The sequence below is a fragment of the Lissotriton helveticus genome, chromosome 10 (genome assembly GCF_964261635.1).
Source record: "Lissotriton helveticus chromosome 10, aLisHel1.1, whole genome shotgun sequence".
Lineage (NCBI taxonomy): Eukaryota > Metazoa > Chordata > Amphibia > Caudata > Salamandridae > Lissotriton > Lissotriton helveticus.
Window position 1 is genome coordinate 420,378,057 of NC_136071.1, and position 25,495 is coordinate 420,403,551.

At 45.4% G+C, this 25,495-nt stretch overlaps 1 protein-coding gene across 2 annotated transcripts in view; it reads right to left on the reverse strand.

The window, feature by feature from the left end:
• SEC14L5 (SEC14 like lipid binding 5) overlaps positions 1-25,495 on the reverse strand; it is a 792,673-nt gene that overhangs the window by 351,480 nt on the left and 415,698 nt on the right. For both annotated transcript variants that reach the window (XM_078664277.1, XM_078664278.1), the window contains exon 7: positions 22,611-22,723. In XM_078664277.1, coding sequence (XP_078520403.1) covers positions 22,611-22,723 — 113 coding nt within the window. The remainder of the gene's footprint in view (positions 1-22,610; positions 22,724-25,495) is intronic.

Sequence of the window (25,495 nt, forward strand, 5' to 3'; positions counted from 1 at the left end):
GGAGCGGCCCGCTGTTCCCGCTGGGCCGCTCCTGTAACCAAACACCAGTGAAGTAGCTCGCTCTTGCTCCCCAGGTCAGCCCTACTCACCAGCGGTACCTGGGTCTCCTCCAGTCTTCAGCACACGCGGGGGAACCTTGGTGGCGCCTCTCTCCACCTCCACCCTTCTTCCGGTGCAGCTTCAGGTTGCGGGGCTCGCCCTAGGTACTCGGGAGCCCCGCTCGGCGCCTTGGTCCTCCGGCCTCACCACGACCCAGAGCCCAGCCCCACTCACCACTCCTTAGGGGCTGGGCGGGTGAGTCACAGCCGGTCTCGCCCTCTGTCTTTGCTGCCGTTCGCGGTGCTCTCCCCAGGCACACGTGAGCCCCGCTCCACCCCAGGCTGCTTCCAGGCCTCTCTACTTCATCTGCGTCCCTCCAGGGACCCGGGACTTCGGTGTGGAAACCGCGAGGCTCCAGACGGCCTCAGCTTGACTTCCCTGATGACGCTCCTCATTGCTGGGGCAACTCTCCCGCCAGCACCAATCCTAGCGCGGCTCCCATCTGACATCAGAAGGGGAGCCTGTGCGGTGCTCCGGTGACTCCCGGGCCGGCGACGATGATTCTCCGAAGTAAGACGCGGGGTGGATACCCGCTTGCGGGGATGAAAAAGCTGGGTAGGCAGCTGCAAATTAAATTAATACAGAAGTGGGTTTGGCACCCGCTCCTAGCGCAGAAAACAGCAAGGTGGGTACCCGCTTGTTAATTAAGTACAGATGCGGGGTAGGCTCCTGTTTTAGATTGATAAGCACAAGGAAGGTGGGGTAGGCTCTCACTTCTTCACAGCACACGGGGAGTTCCCACGCCGGGGCTCTCCCTGAAGATGCCCACGCAGTCTAGGGGAATCCTCTAGTCACTCTGGCAGCCCAGCAGCTGCAGAAGACAGATGCTCCTCTCCTCTTGGGGCACGGAAACTTGGTGCAGTGCTCACAAAGCACTGGGAAGCAATCAGGGTTGGGCAAAGGTCAGCAGACTACAGGGCTTCTCTTCCCCAGCAGAGTGGCAATCCCTTGGGACAGTCCAACACAGTGTGGATGGCAATCCTGAAGGGCAGCAGCCCTGGCTCCAGCGCAGCTCCTTCCCCATCCAGTAGAAGGTAGAGGGGCCAAGTTGGGCACAGGGGCCAGCACGCAGTGTCCCACGGCAGTTCCTCCTGGCACAGCGTCCCCTCCCCGTCAGCACAAGCACACCCATCTTGGGCTCACAGCCCCAGTATTTATACACCTCCCTGCCCTGCGTCTGGAAGGAGGTAGAAGTTTCTGGAAAGGTCAGGGGGTAGGGGCTTCTGAAAGGGTCTTGGAAGTTCCAGTCCCAACTGGCACTGGGAGGGGTGTTAGTAGGGGGCGGAGCTAACCTTGTACAGGGCAGGCACTGACCTAGTCAGGGACAGGAGATTCCTCCGCCCACTACTCGAGTTGCAGACCTCCAACTCAGCCTGACCCTACCTCCCTGGCGCCACCCACTCCTCACCAGCCCCGTCACTTCTAGAAACAGACTTGCAGGCAGGCACACAGCACACAGAAATGCCAACTTTTAAAAGTGGCATTCCTCAAATAGTAAAAGTAAATCTGCACACCATTGCGCAGCATTTATAATTTCCATTCCACACATACCAAACATGCCATACTTATTTTGTTTTATTTAGGAGTTATCCCATAAGGGGGGAGTTCCCAATATTAACCTATGGAGGTCAGAGAGCTCACGCACTCTGCACTGCTAACCAATGCTAAAGTGCCCAGAGTCCTAAAACCACCAACACCAAGTCAGCAAAAAGGCTAGGAGGAAAGCAAAAAGTTTAGGGATGACCCTCCAAAAAGGGCCAAGTCCATCAGTGCCTCAAGCAGGAATGCAGGAAACGGACCCACGGAACACTCGCAGAGTGTAGGCCCTCAAGCTTTGGTGCAAGAGGTGATCAGGGCTTGGACTACAAGTTGCCCAATGTACAACTTCGGGAAAGCTCGAAAAGTCAATGCACTAGGAAATGTGCTGGATGTCCAGGATTTCCGGTCCCACATCTCTCGTGATGGCTACAGGTCTCAGCTGCTGAGATCTTGTGTTGGCCTCGGAGATGTCTGGAAGTCCATGTCCTGTGTCTCAGATTCTTCGGGATCTGGTGGGAGCCTCGAAAATACAGACCAGCAAGATGCTTCTTTGGTGTCTAGTCAATATAGAATGTCGAAGGTCCAAGATATATGTTTCAGAGTTTCGTCCAGGGTAATATAAAGTCCTAGTGACTGGGTTCCTATACTTATACTAAGTTTAGGGGTTGGACTAACTCTAAGGTCCCACCTATGGGAGGACCTGGGGAGGGGGTGGTTACACCCCTTCCCATTTGTCCAGTTTTGCGCCAGAGCAGGGGCTGAGTGCCCATGTAACCGGTTTGAACTGGGGTATGCAGAGGGACACCTTGTGTGCCCCATGCAGTGTCTGAAAAGCATTCTCTGAATGCACCCACCCTGCTCCAATACACTAAAGCCTGTCTGAGGAGGTGGTTACACCTCCCTGGACAGGAAACCTATTGTCCAAGCCTCCCCTGCCGGAGTTTCGTCCAGCAGCAGGAGGTCAGACTTGTATCTGTGGCAGCAGCATCCATTTTGTGATGCTTCGGCTCTGTTTAACTTCTACCGGTTAGACCAGTGTGTACATGTCTTCTCCCTCTAGAAGGGTGGAATGCTACCCCCGCCGCCAGAACTGGCGGGGGGGTAGTATTCCAAAGTTTTTGACACCAAAAACAACATGTTTTGATGTTGCCATTCCAAAGTTGGCTTTAACCACAGGTTATAATGCACTTAAGAGTATATGGTATGGCTGTATCACAGCCATAAGGAAGGATTACCGAAAGCTGCATAGGGGCTCAGCTCATGCTTGGGCACCCTTTCACACAAAACTAAGCACTCTGCCTTCAGGATTGTCATGGCCTGCCATAGGAGTGACTTATAGGTTTATATGTGTCTGTATATATAGGTAGATATAGGTATACTACATCTAAGTAAGGGGTACACGTACCACCTTACCCATGCTGCAGTAGCAGACCTGTGGTGCCATTTTGGAAGGCTTCCCAGGGGTGGCATAATCGATGCTTCAGCCCCTTATAGGCCTCTGGGGTACCTATGCCCTTAGTACCTAAGGTACCATATACTAGGGACTCACAAGGGTAACCCAGTAACCAATCTGCAGTTTACCTAATGTATATGCAATCAACTTAGAGAGAGAACAGCTAGGCTGGGGTTCTGGTAAGCAGGGCCCCAACCAGACTAAATTCGATAAATCAGTGAAACACAGCAAAAAGTGGGGGTAACCATAGGAAGCAGATCCCACTCTCCTACACAGGGGTGCAGAAAGAAACAAAAGAAGAGCAGAAAGAAGGAACAGGGGTGCAGAAAGAGGCAAGAGGGTACAGAAAGAGGGTGCAGAAAGAAGGAAGAAGGGTACATAAAAAAGCACAAGTAGTGTAGAAATAAGCACGAGAGTTGCAAAAAGAAGCAAGAGTAGTGCAGAAAGATTCAGTAGAGGTGCAGAATGAGGCAAGAAGGGGCAAAAAGAGGGAAGAAGGGTGCAGAAAGAGGCAGGAGGGGTGCAGAAAGAAGCAAGAGAGGTACAGAAAGGAACAAAAGAGGAGCAGAAAGGGGAAGAGGGATAGAGAAAAAGATAAGAAAGGCGCAGAAAGAAGTAACAGAGGTGCAGAAAGCGGGAAGAGGGATGGAGAAAGAGGCCAGAGGGACCCAGAAAGAAGCAAGAGAGGTGCCAAAAGTAACAAAAGAAGAGCAGAAACAAGGAACAGAGGTGCAGAAAGGGGCAGGAGGAGTGCAGAAAGAGAAGATTGACGTAGAAAGGGACAAGAGGAGTGCAGAAAGAGAAAACGGGTGCAGAAAAAGGTACAAGGGTGCGGAAAGAAGCAAGAGAAATGCAGAAAGAAGCAACAGAGGTACAGAAAGAGGGATGAGGGGTGGAGAAAGAAGCAAGTAAGGTACAGAAAGAAGCAACAGAGATGCAAAAAGGGGGCACAGTGGTGGAGAAAGTGGCAAGAGAGGTGCAGAAAGAAGCACGAGGGGTGTATTAAAAACCAAAAGAAGAGCAGAAAGAAAGAACAGAGGTGCAGAAAAAGGCAGGAGGGATGCAAAAAGAGGGAAGTGGGGTGCAGAAAGAGGCACAAGGGGTGCAAAAAGAAGCAAGAGAGGTACAGAAAGGAGCAAAAGAGGAGCGGAAAGAGGGAAGAAGGATAGAGAAAAAGATAAGAAAGGTGCAGAAAGAAGCATCAGAGGCACAGCAAGTGGGAAGAGGGATGGAGAAAGAGGCCAGAGGGACGCAGAAAGAAGCAAGAGAGGTACACAAAGTAACAAAAGAAGTGCAGAAAGAAGGAACAGAGGTAGAGAAAGGGGCAAGTGGAGTGCAGAAAGAGAAGAGGGGTGCAGAAAGGGGCAAGAGGAGTGCAGAAAGAAAATACTGGTGCAGAGAGGTACAAGGGGTGCAGAAAGAAGCAATGAGCTACAGAAAGATGCAAGATAAGTGCAGAAAGAAGCAACAAAGGTATAGAAAGAAGCAAGAGATGTGCGAAATGAGGAAAGTGAGGTGTAGAAAGGAGCAAGAGCAGTGCATAAAGAACCAACAGAGGTGAGGAGAGGTGCATAAAGAGGCAAGAGAGATTCAGAAAGAGGCAGGAGGGTACAGAAAGAAGGAAGAGAAGTGCAGAAAGAAGCACAGAGGTGCTGAAAGAGGTGTGAAGGGTGCAGAAAGAGCAAGAGACGTGCAGAAAGAGGCAAGTAAGGTACAAAAGGAGGGAATATAACTGCAGAAAAAGGTAAGAGAGTTGCAGAAACAGGCAAAAGGGGTGCAGAAAGAGGGAACATGTGTGCAGACAGAGGCAAGAGAGGTGCAGAAAGAAAGAAGAGGGGTGTAGAAAGAAGCAAGAGGGGTGCAGAAAGAAGCAAGAGAGGTACAGAAAGAAACAAAAGACGTGTAGAAAGAGACTAGCGGAAGCAGAAAGAGGGAAGAGGACCGCAGGAAGAGGCACAAGGGTTGCAGAAAGAAGGGTCAGAGGTGCAGAAATAGGTAGAAGTGCAGAAAGAAGCAACAGAGATGCAGAAAAGGGGGAGGAGGGGTAGAGGAAGAGGCAAGAGGGATGCAGAAAGAAACAGGAGGGGTGCAGATAGAAACAAAAGAAGTGCAGAAAGAAACAACAGAGGTACAGAAAGAGGCAAGAGGAGTGCAGAAAGAGGTAAGAGGGGTACAGAAAGAGGCACGAGCATTGCATAAAGAGGAAAAAGAGAGGTGCAGAAAGAAGCAAGAGAAGTACATAAAGAAGCAACAGAGATGCTTTGTTTTGGTAATTTGATTAGAAGCGGGGAATTTAATCCTCTTGGGGGGAATTGTGGAACGCTTTGGTGTATTTTGAGACTGTAATATTTTCAAAATATTTTTTTTAGCATTGATCGAAATAAATGTGTTTTAAAGGATTTTAATTCGTAGGGAACTAATGTCTGCCACTAGAGTGCTGCACCATTATCTAGAGGTTTAAAAAACACTAATTTTGGCTCGTTTTCGGGACACTCTCAGTCCCCGGCGGCCATCTTTAATTGCCCAGCGCTGACAGACGTCAGCGTTCCACTTCTTGCACGCAGACCAGCCCTGCTGCTATTTAAGAGCCATGGTCTTGACGTGCAGCGGGTACGCGCAGCGTCAGCGCCAATGACTCGACGAAGCCGCGACAAAGGCAAGACCGTCTGCGACCGTCCGATACCGAACGGGACCAGGGGCCATAATCTCTGCCCAAGTACCTTCCTCCCCTAAACCAACTTTACAATATATTCGATAGGACAACTATTAAGTTTGAAAGGTAGGAGGGGAGTAAATTGTGATTTATTATGTCCGGTAGAGGCTAACTCGGTGTGTAGTGGCTGTGGCTATGGTTTCAATAACCCTAGTATAAATAAAAGGGACCCCATGCAAAATAAAACATACAATTTCTGGAGTATTAATTGTCGCTCCCTTCCAAAACACAAGGAGGACATTTTTAATTTGTTAAATAGTGAAGATTCCAATGCTATTTTTTTAACTGAAACTTGGTTAAACGATAGTTCTGGTCCGGATGTGGCATGTGCACTCCCCGACAATTACACTATAATAAGAAGAGACAGAATCCTTAGGAAGGGGGGAGGGGTTGCGATTATTTATAAAAAGAGCTATTCATGTAAATGGGAGAATCTCCCATTGCAGGAATGTGAAGCTGCTCTTTTTAAACTTACTCTCTCTCCTCAACTCACTCTATCTGGGGCTTTGATCTATCGTCCCCCAGGACCAGCTGGTTTGTGGGTGCCTCTGCTGCCAGACCTGTTGGCTCCTTGGCTACTTAAATTAGCCAACTTTACAGTCTTAGGAGACCTAAACCTACATTTGGATAATTCGGACTGTCCCGCTCGTAAGGCACTTATTGCTGAGTTAGCTGCATTGAATCTTCCTCTTTGCAACGCTGGCCCTACTCATATAGCTGGACATTTTTTGGACCCTATTTTCTCTAACTTACCTGATATTAATTGTCTGCCGGAACTGCCTTTGTGTTGGTCTGACCATTTTGCGGTTAAGTTTTAATATAGTTGTTTACTTAACTTGGCCCCATTGCCCTCGGATACATCAGGTCGAACCAGAAATCGGGAAAAATTGTATATTGCAAAGTTTAATCAGCTACTGTCCAGCAATGCACCATGTTATAACTCCATATCATTGGCTTCATTGAATAGTATTTATAGTTGCATCACCTCCGCCTCTAATGCTTGCCTGCCAGCCATGGCGAAAAAACTTAATAACCACCAGCCTCCTGCTCATTGGTTTACAGAGCAGTTAAGAGCGGAAAAGACCAAATGCAAAGTTTTGGAAAGAAGCTGGAGAAGGAAATATACCCCTGAGTCCAAAAACATCTATAAAGCCACATTTAAAAAATGTCATGCTCTATGTAAGAAGGCACGAGCTGACTATGTGTCCTCTACTATTTTGGGGGCAAAAAACTGTCCCCATACTTTATTTTCTATGGTTAAGAAGTTAGCAGGATCAGAGACTCAACCTAGTCCACCTGTTCTTGATGAACCACAGTGTGACTCTCTTGCTAACTTCTTTATAAATAAAGTTAAACAAATTCATCAGACATTAGGTGGAGTTTGTGTGTCAAACCCGGCTCAGTTTGAGCCGGGTTCATACTATGGTAGAAGACTCTCGGTTAAAATGCTCGCCATGTGACGTGATTCCTTCCACAGTACTTCTACAGTTGGAAGAACCCGCTTTAAGAGTGGTCATGGAGCTCCTAAATGCTTCTCTTAGGGAGGCAGTAATGCCAATGGCTTGGAAACACGCTATGGTCCTGCCATTGTTAAAAAAGCCAAATGCAGATCCAGCCATGCCGTCTAATTTTAGGCCTATCTCCCTGCTCCCTACTTTCTCTAAAGTTTTGGAGAAGCGTTTCCGGGTCCGCGAGTGGCAGAGTCAGAACCAGTTGATTTACGGAGGAACCGCAGCAGGCCCCGCTGACCCACTTGGATCCCGATGAGGTTTGAATAAAACCGCTCGAAGGTACCTTAGGACCTTTAGGAACCATATCAAACAATGTTCCTCTATTTAGATACACTAAGTAATTCTTAGGAGTATACCTCACGTTTAAATACACATCACCCCTGGTCCTGAAGAAAGCCCACCCGACCTTCCGGCGACTGAGGGCTGAAACATGTTGACCTACACGATTAGACTAGTGTGAATGAGTCATAATAACTCCAAATCACCTACAACAATTTTATTGCCTCATGAAACCAGAATGAATAAATTAACAAGGTCTGGAATCTAGAGACTTTTAATACACCTTCACTGTATCACGAGCACCATCACTGGTCACTACTGTTTTAACAAAGGGTATTTCCTCCTGGTGGAGGTTGCATAACCACTAAACCCCATGATTATGCAAACACGTGTGAGGGAAAGCGGAGAACAAAGATATACCGCACAACGTTACCAACATCCAACACGTGAATGAGGGTTTTTTATTGGGACTTGAAAGAACCGTTCCCGCATACCCAATGTTATGCAGGACAAGTGATCCTTCTCTTTTGATTAGACGAAGCATGTGAATGGCCAATTAGCCACGTTTGTGGAATCTTCCAAATTTTTGCATACATCACAATCAGGTTTTAGGCCAGGGTTTTCTACCGAGACCACCCTGCTGGGTGTCACTGAGGTGCTACGCCAGCGCCTGGATGATGGTAATACAGTGGCTCTTATATTATTAGATCTAAGTGCCGCCTTTGATACGGTTTCACACACCGTATTATTAAAATCTTTACAGGAACTGGGCATTGCTGGTTCGGCGCTTGGCTGGTTGTCCTCTTTTCTATCGGAGCGTACCTTCCAGGTGTTCTCTTCTAGGGCCACTTCAAAGTCCTTTACATCCCAGTATGGAGTACCTCAGGGCTCTATTTTGAGCCCTCTGTTCTTTAACATTTATGTGCAGCCCTTAACAGTGATCGCTGAAGCAGCAGGGCTTACACTGTTTTCATACGCCGATGATACTCAACTCAAATCATCTTTTCTTTGTCGGCTGATAGCTAATCAGGACCCGTCTACTTTGCAATTGGGCTTGCGAAACATCGTAGCATGGATGCAGCTCAATTTGCTTAAGTTAAACGGGGATAAGACAGAAGTGCTTATCTTCGGAAAAAATTCTGAACATTGGGGCCCTCAACATTGGCCTGACAAAATGGGGCCCTTACCCAAGCCCTCCTCTCAGGTACGCAATCTAGGCGTTATTTTTGACAATATAGCAACAACATAAGAGTGACTAAAAGTTCTGTAATAACATCAGAATACTACAAACAACCTAGAAACTACCAAATGTGGTCAGTGTAATACGTGAAAAAAGGTCAAACGGAAAAAACTCTATTATTTGTAAGAAGAACCCTCACTCACCCTAGTGGTGACATGCTTCATCATAGGGTTCCCACTGGGGAGACCGAATGTCCCCCCAGTGTGCTACAACGCCTGATTTACAGCGGAGCTGGATTTTTGAAGATGTGGTGCTCAAGTGTAGTGAGTGCAAAGTTAGAAAGATAACAGCTGTACCATAAATCACTTTATTACATTGTCAATGAACAACTGGCAGTACAAATTGCAGCCACCTGTTTTACCATTTCAAAATGGCTAAGAAAAATATTCTAGATGCTCCCTGTGGACACCAAAAAGACGGTGGTCCAGGCACTTGTAACATCTCGCCTGGATTACGGCAACGTCCTTTTTCTGGGTTCTAACACGGATGTACTTCGCAAGGTTCAGGTGGTGCAAAATTCTGCAGCCCGATTGCTCTGTGGACTTCCCAGAATGTCCAACACGGGTAACGCTCTGAGAGAACTACATTGGCTTAAAGTAGAACATCGTATAAAATTTAGGACCCTATGTTACATGTTCAGAATTAAGATTGGTTCTGCTCCTAAATACTTACAAGATCTGGTACGCCCTTACCATCCCTCTCGACTGCTTCGTTCTTCTGCGGATGAGCTTTTTGTGATTCCTAGGATTAAACTGTCGGGAATGGGTGGTCGTTCCTTCTCTCTACTGGGACCCACCATGTGGAATTCCTTGCCTGCTGTAATGAGGAGGGAGAAGCTGCTTCCCAACTTTCGTAAACAATTAAAAATGTGTTTTTTTAATCAATATTGCTAATGCTAGATCACTGTTGAGCTTCTGTTGGCTTGCGCTGGGAAACCCTTGTTGGGTAGCTGTGCGCATTATAAAAATAAATTACCATAACATAACATAACATGCAGAAAGGGGAAAGTGGGGAGGAGAAACAGGCAAGAGGGATACAGAAAGAATCAAGAGAGTTGCAGAAAGAAGTGCAGAATAAAGGAAGAGAGGTACAGAAAGAGGCAAGAGGGGAGCAGAAAGAGGGAAGAGGGGTACAGAAGGAGGCACAAGGGTTGCAGAAAGAAGGGGCAGAGGTACAGAAAGATGCAAGAGAAGTGCAGAAAGAAGCAACAGAGGTGCAGAAAGAGGGATTAGGAGTGGCAAAAGAGGAAAGAGAAGTACGGAAAGAAGCAACAGAGATGCAAAAAGGGGGCACAGTGTTGGAGAAAGTGGCAAGAGGGGTACAGAAAGAAGCAACAGGGGTGCCGAAAAAACAAACGAAGAGCAGAAAGAAGGAACAGGGGTGCAGAAAGAAACGAAAGAAGAGCAAAAAGAAGGAACAGGGGTGCAAAAAGAGGCGAGAGGGTGCAGAAAGAGGGAAGAAGGATACAGAAAAAAGCACAAGTGGTGTAGAAATAAGCAAGAGAGGTGCAAAAAGAAGCAAGAGTACTCCAGAAAGATTAAACAGAGGTGCAGAAAGAGGTAAGTGGGATGCAAAAAGAAGGAAGAGGGGTGCAGAAAGAGGCATGAGGGGTACAGAAAGAAGCAAAAGATGTACAGAAAGGAGCAAAAGAAGAGCAGAAAGGGGGACGAGGGATAGAGAAAAAGATCAGAAAGGTGCAGAAAGAAGCAACAGATGTGCGGGAAGAGGGATGGAGAAAGAGGCCAGAGGGACGCAGAAACAAACAAGAGAGGTACCAAAAGTAACAAAAGAAGAGCAGAAAGAAGGAACAGAGGTGCAGAAAGGGGCAATAGGAGTGCAGAAAGAGAAAAGGGATGCAGAAAGAGGTAAAAGGGTACAGAAAGAAGCAAGAGAAATCCAGAAAGAAGCAACAGAGGGGCAGAAAGAGGGATGAGGGGTGGAAAAAGAGGCAAGAGAAATGCAGAAAGAAGCAACAGAGATGCAAAAAGGGGGCACAGTGGTGGAGATAGTAGCAAGAGAGGTGCAGAAAGATGCAAGAGGGGTGCAGACAGAAACAAAAGAAGAGCAGAAAGAAGGAACAGGGGTGCAGAAAGAGGGAAGAGGGATACAGAAAGAAGCATGAGTGGTGTAGAAATATTCAAGAGATATGCAGAAAGAAGCAAGAGAAGTGCAGAAAGAGGCAAGAGGGGTACAAAAAGAGGGATGAGGGGTGCAGAATAAGGCACAAGGGGTGCAGAAAGAAGCAAGAGAGGTGCAAAAAGGAGCAACAGAGTAGCAGAAAGAGGGAAGAGCAATAGAGAAAGAGAAAAGAGAGGTGCAGAAAGAAGCAACAGAGGTGCAGAAAGCAGGAAGAGAGATGGTGAATGAGGCAAGGGGGCGCAGAAAGAAGCAAGAGAGGAGTACAAAGTAACAAAAGAAGTGCAGAAAGAAGGAACAGAGGTACAAAAAGGGGCAAGAGCAGTGCAGAAAGGGAAGAGGGGTACTTAAAAGGGCTAGAGGAGTGCAGAAAGAGAAGAGGGGTGCAGAAAGACGTACAAGGGGTGCAGAAAGAAGCAAGAGAGCTACAGAAAGGTACAAGATAAGTGCAGAAAGAAGCAACAGAGAATCAGAAATGGGAAAGAGGGTGGAGAAAGAGGCAAAAAAAGTGCAGAGAGACGCAATAGACATACAGAAAGTGGGAAGAGGGGTGGAGATAGAGGCAAGAGAATTGCTGAAAGAAGCAACAGAGGTATAGAATGAAGCAAGAGAAGTATAGCAAGAGGCAAGTGAAGTGTGGAAAGAAGCAAGAGCAGTGCAGAAAAAAAGGCAAGAGGAGTGCAAAAATGGGAGGAGTGGTGCATAAAGAGGCAAGAGAGGTACAGAAAGAGGCAGGAGGGGTACAGAAAGAAGGAAGAGAAGTGCAGAAAGAAGCAACAGAGGTTCTGAAAGAGGTGTGAAGGGTGCAGAAAGAGGAAGAAAAGTGCAGAAAGAGGCAAGTGAGGTGCAGAAGGAGGGAAGATAACTGCAGAAAGAGGGAAGAACAGTGCAGAATGAACCAACAGAGGTGCAACAAGGGAGGCCTCCCTGGGCCGGCAGGTTCCCGTCTGGTACACTGTAAGACATGGCAGGCCAGGAAACAGAGCCCAGGGCTCGTTGTTTTCTCCCCAGGTACGCCAGAGCTTTGACCTGAGGTTTAGTCAGACCTTCTCATCCCAGGCAAGCTACGAAGGCATCCCCAGGCCTGTGGTTCCTCGTTTGGGGTACTTTGAGACATTCTGGGCCCTAGAACAGAGCCTAAGGCCAATGTATTACATAACAGGGCCCACAGGGACGCGGTCTCGGAGCTAGGTCAGAGTTTCTGAATCTGGACAAGCAGGTGGGACTTCCCTAAGCCTTTGTGACCCTGTCCCAGGCACTTAGCTATACAGTAGGCCGGTGGAGGGAGCCAGGGGCCTGGGGCTTCCACCCAGGTCCCTCCGGGCCTCTGTTCTAGTGACGGTCAGAGCTTCTGAACCGGAGACTTCCCCGAGCCAGTAGGACACTATCCCAGGCCTTTTGTGACACGGCTGGCTGGACAAGGGAGTCCAGGGCTAGGGGCACTCACCCCTGTTCCAGCAGAAGCTCAGGCCTGGTCTGAGCTTCCTTTTTTTTAAAAATTAATTTTTATAACATCGACATAACATGCATATTGTGCAGAGGAGACATAGTACATTTCTGTTATCTTGGGTACATTATTACATAGATTCATACAACAATACACTGTGCGGACAAATTAGGGGGTTGGGGCTCTTCATTATTAGTGTGCAGCGGCGGGGTACTAATGTGGCCTTGGTAGGTGTTCCAAGGGCCCCAAACCCAGGCCCACTTCCCAGGACACCCTCTAGCTATGTAGACTGACTTCTCTCTAAACATGCACTAGTCTAGATCGTCTTTCCAGGTCTCGACTCTGGGCGACTGCAGGGCTCCTCAGTTTTGTGGGATATTTCTCTTCGCTATCATCACTGCCAGGGTTGCCCAGAGTTTGTTGTAAGAAGTGGGGTCCGTAGGCTCCCATATATTTAGGAGACACCTACGAGCCTCCGGACGGAGTTCAAGTGTAAGTACCTCACTTAGGATGAGATGTGTTTTGCGCGAGTAGGCTTGTATTTGGTCACCCTCCCATATGATGTGCATGAAGGTGCCCTCTTTTCCACATTTGCACCTATACTCCCCACTCTCTGCTCTACCCATGCGGACCAGACACGGTCCCGCTATGTAGATTCTGTGGAGAATTTTGAGTTGGACTAAGAGCAATCTAGCCTGGATTGCCACCTCTTTTGGGGAAGACACCACCTCTTGCCACTCATCCTCATCGAGCTCTATTCCATCCTGTATCCATTTTTCTTCAAGCGACTGAAGTTGGTCTCCCTTGTTATTGTTCCATTTTTTGTAAATCAGGGAGATGGCCTTTTTGGGTAGGTGGCCGTCCAGTACTCTATCCATTAAGGGAGAGACTTCCGGGGGGGAGGATTTCTTGGGAAGTTGGGTCTGTAAAGCATGGCGGATCTGGGAATATCATAAGCGCTCTGTTTCTGCCAAGCTACATTGCTGTTGGAGGGAGACAGGCGGTATGATTTCGTCTTTGACCCACAAATCCTTGATCTGCGAGATCCCAATGAGATCCCACTTATCAAATCCCTGCGTAACCCACAAATTCCCCAGCTTTTCGGAGTCCCACAAGCGGGTTACCAGCGTGACCCTATGGTCCCACCCCAGGTGTTTGTTCACTACATGCCATATCTGCCCCGAGTGGTTAGTCGGTCCTGTTAAGGAGTATCACCGTGGTCGGGAGTAGAGTGCTCTATTGTAGTTCCCTCCCAGCTAAAGCCATCTATCCATGGCGTATCCTGAGTCATCAGGACGGCCATAGGTGCCTTGGTTCATGGTGCGAGCTGGGTCGCCCAATAGTATTTTTTCATATCCGGGAGGCTAATCTCCCTGTCATACCAATTTAGGGTGAGTTTAGTCAATGCGATTCTGGGCTTCCCATCCCACAATAGACCCCTATGTAGGCCCTCAATTTCTTGGAAGTATGTCTTAGGAACTGGGTCCAAGGAGTTCTGTAGAGCGTACACGAAGCGGGGTAACGCCATCATTTTAAAGAGGGCTGCCTTGCCCAGCAATGAGGGTGGTAGTGTTTTCCAGCTAGCTATATCGCGTTTCAACCTCTGTATTGGTGGCAGTAGATTCTAGTTAAAACGAAGTGACTGACTCAGTGAGATGAAAATACCAAGGTACTTAAAGCCTGCTGCTGCTGTTTGTATAGGAAAATTCAGCGGTGGGGTAGGCGGCTCTCCCTTAAGGACAAAAATAAGGGACTTACTCCAGTTTATCGTGAACCCTGAATATCTGCCAAATACTGCCAGAATATCCAGTACGCATGCTAAGGATACTTTCAGGGAGGCCAAATATAGCAGGATGTTGTCTGAATAAAGGGAGATCCTGTCCTCCCAGTCAGGGGACCAGCACAGACCTCGGATGATCGGGTCTTTGCAGATGCACGCCACCAGAGGCTCCAGGGCGAGAGCGAACAAGAGAGGGGACAAGGGACACCCTTGGCGTGTCCCGCGGCTCAGTTGGAACACTAGTAGCCGAACCCAGTCAGTAAAGTTAGGCCCAAACCCCATTTTGGCGAGTACTACAAAGAGATACAGCCATTCAACCACGTCGAACACCATGGTGGTGTCCAATGACACTAGTATTGGCGCCTCTTGGATGGTAGCAGCTCTTCCCAGCACCCTGTGCACCCTACGTAGATTTAAGGCAGTATTTTGGTGCGGCATACATCCTGACTGATCATGATGCACTAGGCTGCCGATTACTTTCACTAAACGATTTGCGAGAAGTTTCGCTAGGATTTTGGGTTCTACATTGAGGAGGGAAATCGGCCTATAGGAGGCACAGCTGGTCTTTGGTTTACCTTCCTTGTGGATTACTACAATGGTGGTTACCCTATGGTCTTCTGGGAGCCTTCCCCTTTCTCTGCTGTCTATAAACATTCCTCGGAGGTGTGGGGCTATCTTGTCGGGTCTGAGCTTGGTCTGAGCTTCTTATACCAGGCAAGCAGGCGAGGCTTACTGGATCTGCAGAACCCCATCCCGGGCACTTTGTGAAAGTTCGCCCAAAACAAGGTCTCCCTGGTCCTCACCCTAGGCCTGCCAGAGTACTACCCATTCTTTCAATCCGTGCACACCAAATGATAGAGGATGACATTTGAGAGAATGTATCTAGCCTCCTGGAGCCCTGACTGGGCTTCAAGTTTTAAATTATCCCTCACTGGGACTTCCAGGGCACCTTAAAGTTCTTAACAATGAGTCACATGAAGGAATTGTATTCACGAAAGAGGTCGCACACTGCTCGTCCTATCAGCGTGTTACCCCGGAGCATGATGGTCGATGAAGTCAGTATCGGCGGGTGCGCTTCTACCAGAGTCTTGAATCTTGAGTGTAATCACTGTTGTGCTGGCCATCCCTGGACACGTGTTTCGAGGTTGTTACCTCTCATCAGCAGGGAATAGGCGTGTGGAAGGGGTTGCTGCGTAGGCTGCCAAAAATGTTCTTAGGTCCAGATACCTCTCGTGGCGCACAGGTGCGTAACCTCGAGGTCGTCACCTCCACTGGCTCGAGGGAGCCTGTATAAATAGTATTCACGAAAGAGGTCGCACACTGCTCGTCCTATCAGCGTGTTACCCCGGAGCATGATGGTCGATGAAGTCAGTATCGGCGGGTGCGCTTCTACCAGAGTCTTGAATCTTGAGTGTAATCACTGTTGTGCTGGCCATCCCTGGACACGTGTTTCGAGGTTGTTACCTCTCATCAGCAGGAAATAGGCGTGTGGAAGGGGTTGCTGCGTAGGCTGCCAAAAATGCAGGAATTACCTGTTTTCTTTATTTGATTTAAGAACAAGATGTCACCTGTGATGCTGCATGGATCATTTTGTACCACCCATGTAGACGTGGTAAATGACCCCTTAGTTTGAATTACACCCAGGCCTATTGCGGAATCTTAATTGACTGCATCTAACCATGTGTTTGTACGATGAGGTTGATAAATGTCTCAGTAGATCATAGAATATTTGTGGAATGACATTCATGAGCTTGGTCAAAGAACTGGTATCATATTGTTGAGTCTCACCTCTAAGTAGTTGCTGTAATCCAACGTAATGAAAACCAGTGTGTCAGTTGGAAACTTTGCAACATGAAATGAGATATGCTGCCTGATTTTTTTTATGTTGATAATCAGGAATCGGTATCCCTGAGAGATGATTTGATGAATGATTCCTGTCAATCGTATGCTTGGGAAACTGACAACTGGTTAGACAGTGGAACAAATGCTGAGTGACAATAATGTATTTTTTAGGTTAATGTGAAAGCTTTAATAAAATAAGTTGCTTCATCCTGGGTCAGCCTCGTTTCACAAATGCACAATACTCAGGGACTCATCCACCTACAACTTTCCATACATCCAAACTGTGCCTCTCATATAGGGCCTATCAGTCACTACCAGCTCCAAGTTTAAAAGCTTTGTAGTTACCCTGAATTCAGAAATTGCTCCTCATGTCCATGGTCAGCATATACCACAAGTAAACTGCCTATTCAGACATATCTCCCTTGTACCTCAGAGGACTGCTCAGTTATAGAAAAAACAAAATAAAATCAATTCCCATGGGACTCCATCAGCTCCACCTTGAAATTACTACACTGTCTACCTGTAGCCCAAATTCTCTTCAAGACTCCCCATCCCACCTACAAATTGCACATCCATAAAAATGTCCAAAATCACTTCAATAGCCAAATAATCAATACACCCCAGGTTCTATCCTCCTCTTAGTCAACAGAAACCATTGACCCTCCAAAAACATTGCACTATAAAGAAGCCAGCTGTTCTGCAGTACAAGACCCACAAGTGTGAAAGATGGTCACTATGACCAACTGCACTGAAATCAACCCTTTTGCCTTCAGAAAAGAAGGCTCATCCTTTTGAATCCTCTACATGTTCATTCCTTCTACCAGGAAGTGCATTAAAGTGATTTAATGTATTAAGTATCTCCAACCAACTCAATGAATTTACTTACTTATAGATTTATATTGTTTAGAGCAACACTGCGTACAAACTTTTAGGAGTCATCTCTCCTTCTACCGTAGAGAAAATTATTTTAGCATTTTTAACAGGATACAATACATGACATGGAAAACAAATTTTTAACTTGACATGTTACTGAAAGTACCTATGCCACTGCATAAGGCATTCACAGGCACAATATGTTACTTTACGCTCTCTGAATGACCCAAAATATTACTCAGATTCTCTTCCATTTTCTAACATAAACCTTGAATATTTACTCAGTCTTTGACATTGTATTGGGATTAATATCAGGCCTGGGTGAAATTCCAAATACGCCGGAGTAATCTGAGTAATTTAGTAATCAAGCATTACTCTTGTGATGTGGACATATCGAAATACGTGATTATGCCAGCTTCAGTAACTAAAAGTAATTTGAGGCAAACATCCAACTGCAGGAGTGCTGGAACAACGAACAAAGATAGATCAAGCGACTGCTTACTACAGCTGTTTGTGTCCTGTAGAATTTAGTGCTATTTACTAAGCGCAAATTGCTTCCTAGGGCCCATTTTGGACAGAAGGGTGCACATTGGATTAGGAAAATAGCACTAAATGCCGGATTACCCCTCTCAGGTATTTACGCAGAATTACTAGACTTTTTGAAGGAATTACAAGTAATTACACTAGAGAGAATTAAAACAGTTATGTCCACCCCTCGTTTTTAAACTGTCACCAGGTATTTCATATCCTCACACATTCTCATTTCCCACCTTTGTCCTCTGACTAGTTTGAAATTATATTTTCAATTTAGTGTATTGATGCTCTTCTAAATATCTAAAGAGTGATTTTTTTAAGAAAGCCTTTGCCTCAGACTTGTCTCAGGATCTGTGGTTGAAGAATGATGGAAGTGATTACCAATAAACCCAATGGGACCTCAACGGTGAAGTAGTACCATAATATGTAGCTTCTAATCTGGACCTGCAAGAATATTGACTGCACAATTTCGACTACCCCTACATCCTGGAAGTAAGTGTATATATGTAAGTAGCGATTTACTATTTTAAACTCCACATCTTCTTATTATGAATATATATATATAAACCAAAGGTTAAAGTAACTTTATAGCTAAGTGAAATGTTCAGAAACAACAACATTTTAAACTCTAAAAAACACTGAAATTCACCAGTTATAGTTATAGTTATCTCAAGTAACTATAACTCCTGCTCTAAGGTAACTATAGCTCTCGCTCCCACCATGCACAGTCTTCTCATCAATAATTTCCCTGCCTCCCTTCACTGTCATTCTTCTTTCCCAGTGCAGGACGGGGTTTGCGTCTTTTACTTTTGGCTTTGGAAATGCTTGTTGAATGCTGTCACAAACACTGTCAAACCGCATAGTGTCATGTGGCCACCTAGAATGAAAAAAAGTCATTTCAGATGGTTGATGTGAATGTGCGGCATGCACAGTGACCGTCTGGTAATGGATTTTCATTTGTGGTTTGAAGAATTGTTAGAAGATGGTCACTGTGCATGCGTGCACATGCACAGCAGCATTATTGGAATGGGTTTTCAAAAAATAATTAGAAATCCATTGCAATAGGTGTCTCTAACCAACCACGACTACACATTTCAGGCATTTCTTAAACCCCACTTATTTTGAAGGGCTCCAGACATATAGAAATAGGTGAGTGTATAGTTTTAGGACTCTTGCTAGCATAACTTTACTCTGGAGTTTGATTATTTGTAATCACTGTTACAGATTTCACGGCATACAGATGTATAATACTCATGCAGCAAACTGACAACTTTTGGGGTGTCCTGCTTAAGGGGTATGGATACCACCTCCGCTGGAGAGGGGTTCTTCTTTTGGAGTTGGAAACTTCTTGATTGGTTGGTGCACTGCTGGATTGGGAGTGCAGAGGCTACTGCTTGGTGGGGTCCACCGCTTCACTAGTGGCCATCCCAAGCTGCAAGGGAGATGCAAACCGATGAACCCCGTCCTCGTCTCTAGAGCTTCTGAGCTGTCCAGCACTCTGACCCATATGCCTGCTGTAATGGTAATTTCTACTCTACCCAGCCTTCTCCAACTCCTTGTCCTTACCCTCCAGGCTGAAAAAGTCTTCAAACCTTGTTCCTCTACCAGCAAGGAATCCTATGCCTGCTCTTCATGCTGTGTCATGGCACAGATCACAGGTCAGCTTTGCTGCTTCGGAAGAGAGGCTCCAAGCCATCCTGCACCCACCCCATTCAGAGCACATTTAAAATTGATTTGCGCCGTATTTTAAATCCCCTCACATTGGGAAATAACTCACACTGACCCCTGATTGAAGAGTGGTTCGTGGCGGCCATATTGCTGGTACAAGTAAGTCCCAGTGCTCTAGCACTGCAGACTACAAAAGGAGATGGCCACCTCTCCGCGCAGCGGACGCGTGCAGCGGCGCCGAAATCGCGCCGAAGTTAAGCCAAAGTCCTGCCCGTCTGCGCCCGTCCGCGCTGAGGCCGGGCCTAGGGCCAGAAATACTGTTCCGGATTCTACACATACTTCTCTATCCAAAGACCTTATCATATCCCTGAATACCCATTCTAGGCTTTGTCCTCAAGCTCTTACTGTGGATAAGTGGGTAGGTCCCATAGGCTGTCAACAATGCAAATTAAATATAGAACCTGTTAAAATATGTCGGGGAAAAGAGACGGAGAGAACTCTTACTGGAGGACTTATAAATGCCCGCTCTATGTGTAAAAACGCCTATCATATATATGACCTTATTGCTGAAAAAAATCTAGACTGCCTATTCGTAACAGAAACATGGCTTAGAGAATGGTACAATCCAGACATTGCCCAAGCTCTGCCCCAGGGCTTTCTAATATAGAGATTGGACAGACCACGCCAACGTGGAGGAGGACTTGCAATTATCCATCGTGATACTTTTAAATGCACCACCATGGAACTACCAGATATAAAAGGAGCAGAATGTCTTGGCTTTAACCTCCAAATCCACGACTCCTTTACTTTTGCAGGGGCACTGATATATCGACCCCCCGGACAAGCAACTCAATTTTTAGAAAGTGTGGGGGAGGTACTAGCCAATCTAACTCTTAGATTCGCTAATTTTACTTTGTTGGGAGACCTAAATTTACACCTGGATAATGTTACTGACCCAAATGCTCGGTGTTTTAAAGAAATTTTACATATCTTAGGACTTACTACACAAACAGTAGAGCCAACGCACACAGCTGGGCATATCCTGGACTGTGTTTGTTCTAATGTGAACACAATCAAGGTTGATCCTCCGCAAACCCAAACATGGTCAGACCATAAGTTCATTGGTTTCAGCCTCAAAGTTGACAATCAAAAGGAAATTAAAAAAACAATCCAGCACAATAAGAAACCTATCTCTTGCTGGGGGAAAATCATACAACATCCAGATTTGAATAGCTGGGTAGAGGCAGATAAACCATCTCTGTTAGGGAACGTCATCACTGATTATGAGCACTATAAGGGATGGATGAAAACCATTGGAGAAAGAATGAAAACCCGGGGCACAAATTCTAAAATAAGACAAGGGAAAAAAATCTGCCCCTTGGTATACAAACTCACTAAAAGAAACATTGAGAGAAGTGAGAGTATTAGAGCGTAAATGGCGCCGCCATTATAAGAGTGATGATCAGGAAATTTACAAAAAGGTTAGGAGGAATTATCATGCCTCCATCAAACACTCCAAAGCAACCTACTACACAAACCTGATTGAATCATCTAATAATAAGCAAAAAGAAATATCCCAAATTGTTAATAGTTTCACGAATCCTAAAATACTTTCCCAGGAAATTCCGCCATCCCAGACTTTCTGTGATGAAATAGCAACGTTTTTTGAACAAAAAATCCCTAACCTTACAAAAGATTTCCCTCAAATTGATCAAGAAGAATTAGATACAGCATATAAAGTACTAACAGAAAAATCCGACATTAGAAGTTGGGAAAGTTTTGCTGTGATCAGTCCGGATGAATCTTCCCAAGCTATTTCTAGACTAAACTCAGGCTCACCTTTTGACCCTTGTCCTCCGGCTTTATTAAAAGCCATTAGAGAGGAAGTTAATCCAGTGATTAATTCTATTCTGAACTCATCTTTACAGACAGGAGACATTCCAACATGCTCGAAGGTTGCAGCGGTTAGACCCCTTCAGAAAAAAGCTATACAAGATCTCACAGTACTATCCAATCTACGGCCCATCTCGCTCCTTCCAGCCGTATGTAAACTTGCAGAGACCTGTGTTAATAAACAGCTCACAGCATATTTGGAGGAAAATGATATTCTCCATCCAAACCAAGCCGGCTTTAGGGCACACCACTCGACAGAATCGGCCCTGCTGTTTTCTACGGAATCAATCAGAGCTGCATTGGATCAGGGCAAAAGAGCAGTCCTGATCCTGTTAGATCTATCTGCAGCCATCGACACGGTGTCCCATGCTATCCTGTTACATCGCTTAATGAGTGCAGGTATAGGGGGCACCGTGTTGAAATGGTTTAACAACTTCCTAACACAAAGAAAGCAGATTACCATACTAGGGCAGTACTGTTCTGAAGAAAAGAAAGTCCAGTCAGGAGTACCTCAGGGACCTAGTTTGAGCCCCATTCTATTTAATCTTTATATGGTCCCACTGATCGAGCTCATTTCTTCCTTTAACATCAGCTCAATAGCATAACCCGATGATACCCAATTAGTCCTAATTTTAGACGAGGACCCGGCGATTGCAGAGCGCTCTTTGAGGGATTGCCTGAAGGCAACATTTGACTGGATGAATAAGAATCACTTGAGATGTAACACCGCAAAAACAGAAATTTTGCCTTTTGGCAAAAATAATCCCTTTTCGCCTCAGACCTGTTGGCCAACAGAGGCAGAGGCTCCGCCTAGCACCATCATAGCTGCGCGTAATCTGGGAATCAAATTTGACGAGACACTATCCTTTAAACAACAGATAAGAGAAGTAGCGGGATCATGCTTCAATTTAATAAAGGGTCTCAGGAAATTTTTCGATCTCCTCCCTCTATCGGCCAGACGTACTGTAGCAGTGGCATTAATCACATCCAGGTTGGATTATTGCAACAGCTTGTATGTAGGGGTAAATAAATCATCCCTGCATAGGTTGCAAATGGTCCAACATGCTGCAGCAAGACTAGTTCTTATGTGGCCCAGAAAAACCTCAGCCTCTGCGCACTGGATGTGCTCTACTGGCTTCCTATTCAAAAACGTATATTATTTAAGGCCCTAACAATTACATTTAGGGCCTTTCATAAACAAGGCCCAGTATATCTGCAAAGAAATTTCAACTGCTACCACCCCGCCTGAGATCTCAGATCATCAACAGCTAACTTGATGGCCATTCCAAAATTCAGACTCGCCACTAGAGGAGGAAAAATGTTAGCAGTAAGAGGGGCGAAAGCTTGGAATAAACTGCCTCATCAAATGCGTGCAATCACCTGTGAAAGGAAATTCAGAAAATCCCTCAAAACATGGATTTACAGGCTGGCAGATACTACCTGTAAAACACTGGTATAAGATCCCAACGGCAACATGGTAATATCATCTTCACCATCTCTGTGTACACAAGTCAAAGCGCCAAGATGCTCCCAGGAGCGATAGTGCGCTATAAAAATCCCCCCTCACATCACATCACATCACATCACACAGGGGGCCTCTTACCTTGCCTTTGTGTGTTTCCTGTAGCCACTGGCGGAGTTGTCTCAGGCAGCTCTCCTGCATGGGGGTCAGTTGGCCCACGTACCTCTCAGTGTTTTCCGCCTCCAGTTTATTAGCTAAAGGAAAGAAAAGCAACTTTCAACACTGTGAGCAGTTCATCTCTATCCCAGGGCCTCCTCTGAGACATGAGTGGCAACTCGGCCAGTAGCATATTTTGAACTGTGCGCAGTAGTGTTGGGGGAGACGGCAGGGAAAAAAACAGTCACTCCGTTTCCCGTTTTTGTGGGACTTCTTTTTAGGTTTTACTACGAGTGTTTTTTGTGAGTTCTTTTCCACTTCATCCATCTGAACAGATTAATCAATGTCTGCCTTTAGTGTCATTGAATGATTTCAACCGATCTGTAAAACAAGTCAGAAATTTGAAGGAAATAAAAGACCAAAGGCAAATGTATATGTATCTATTGCATCATTCATAAGCTAAGAAGCAAACTATGAACGTCATTAGCGCTAGATACAAGCCTGGAGTTGGCAGCTGCTGCAACTGTCCTCATAGCTTGCCCAGGGGTTGATGTGTTTGGGTTCTATTAAAGAGTATTTGTAGTATGTAAGATTGCCACAAACTGAAGTTGATTAAGTAAAGTATATCTTCTTTTATTTGCATAAATCACCCGCCACAGTGCGGACCAGTGAGATCCCCAGGATCCTGATCAGGACTGAGGACAGTTGATCGAATCCTCGGGGACGCACACTCCAAGCACGTAGGAAAAGAACATTACATATAAAACATTCCAATAAAACGTCATGACAACTCTTAATACAAATCCACTACATCAGCTCCCCCTTAATAAAAAAAAATATTTTTATAATCAGACTGAAGAAGATTCTAAACAGGTAACAAACAAATGACATTCAATATGTAATAAAATCCTCAAACCTAGCAGGCATTTTAATACTACGACCTCCTCGAACAGATCTGTCCGGAAAATCATTCATCCCTTGACCAACAGAATCATTATTAGATGAAATTGCATTCATCCGTCTTGAACCAAAAGGTCCACTCCAAATCATGAGAACTCCTACTTATTCTCTTATTTCTAATTAATGCTGCCTGATCCTTTCTCAACTTGATCACCTGTCTCTTGTTCCACCTACCCTTGCCGTTCAGAAATACAGCACCTTTACTAACCTTACACACCTGAACAGGATCAAAAATTGAGACTCACCTTTTTTAACTGTAAAAGGTTTTTTTAATAACACCCAGTCCCCTTCGAAAATGTCCAAATCATTAACAGAACTTTTCTTATCAGTTCTTTTCTTCATCTCCGACTGTTTCTGTTTAACAACCTCAGATAAGCCAACTGCATCAGGATTTTCAGGCACTTTATTATCCAACCATGATGGCAAAAGCACAGAATTTACTTTCCTGCCCCTCAGTAACGCGAAAGGAGTAACACCAGTAGTACAATGTGGAGATATATTATAATTCCACACCTTCTGCTCCAAAAATGCTCCAACATCCAGACCAGCTGCAATAGCTGTTTGAATACCTTCTTTAAGAATGTTATTGCCACGTTCCACTAAACCGTTAGAAGAAGGAGAATATCTTGCAACTTTTAAATGTTTAACATCCTGAGACTCCAAAAATGAACATATTTTACCAGACACAAAGTGTGTCCCATTGTCAGTAACTAAACATCTAGGTGCACCTTCTAACAAAAACAGTTACTTCAAAAAAACACTTGTATTTTCCGTATTAGGAGAGTCCACAAATTTATAATACATCCATTTAGAATGATAATCCACAGCCAGAATCAGATACCTACATTCCTCTGTAAGAACAAGATAAGGCCTTGAAAAGTCCAGACCAACCTTATCCCAAGGTTTTTCTGGAAACTCAGTAGGCAGTAAAGACAATTTTGAAAGCTTCCAGTGTTTGTCTGAGAGCAAACACTCTTCGCCACCGTCCACTAAGCCCCTAACTTGAGTTTCTAGACCAGGCCACCAGTAGTGCTGTTTAATCTTCATGCAGGTTTTTGTTACCCCTAAGTGACCTTCATGACCAATTTTGACAATGACTTTTCTCAGACTAGACAGGGGAACAAATTTATCTCCTCTAAGAATAAAACCATCATTCACTCAAAGTTCGTCAGCAACCAGTGCAAAATTCTTTAAATCACCAGACAGGTTTTTAATCTCCGGCCAATGACCACTACAGAATTCTATCACTTTTGAAAGAATCATATCCTCCGAACAAGCTTTCCTCCAATCTGCTTCTGAAATAAATGAACCACAATTCTCCACAGCATCCAAAACAGCCACACATTCCACTTCATCTTCCTCAAAGTTTTCTTCGTCATCTTTATCCATTAACATTCTTGACAGACAGTCTGCACGAAAATTCTTTCCTCCTTGAATGTGTTTTATATCAAAATTGTACTCCTGTAACTTTGACACTAACCGAGTCAGTCTAGCTGACATAGAATTATTACTGGACACCTTGTTAAAAATGAATGAAAGAGGTTTGTGGTCCGTAAACATTTCAAATTTACGACCCCAAATGTACATTTTGAACTTTTGAGCGGCCCAAAACACAAGCTAAAGTCTCCCGCTCTATCGTACTGTAATTTTTCTCAAAAGATTTCAGAGCTCTTGAAGCAAAAGCCACTGTCTGTTCTTTGCCATTCACTCGCTGATTAAGAACAGCTCCAAGACCATTCATACTAGCGTCTACAGTGATTATGGAAGGACAATCATTCCGGAAAGCATGTAGAGCTTTAGCTGAAATAACTAACTCTTTTATCTTCTCAAACACACCATTCAATTCTTCAGACCAAATAAATCTTTGACCCTTTTTGAGCAAAGAGCGAAGAGGTTCCATCACCTGAGCG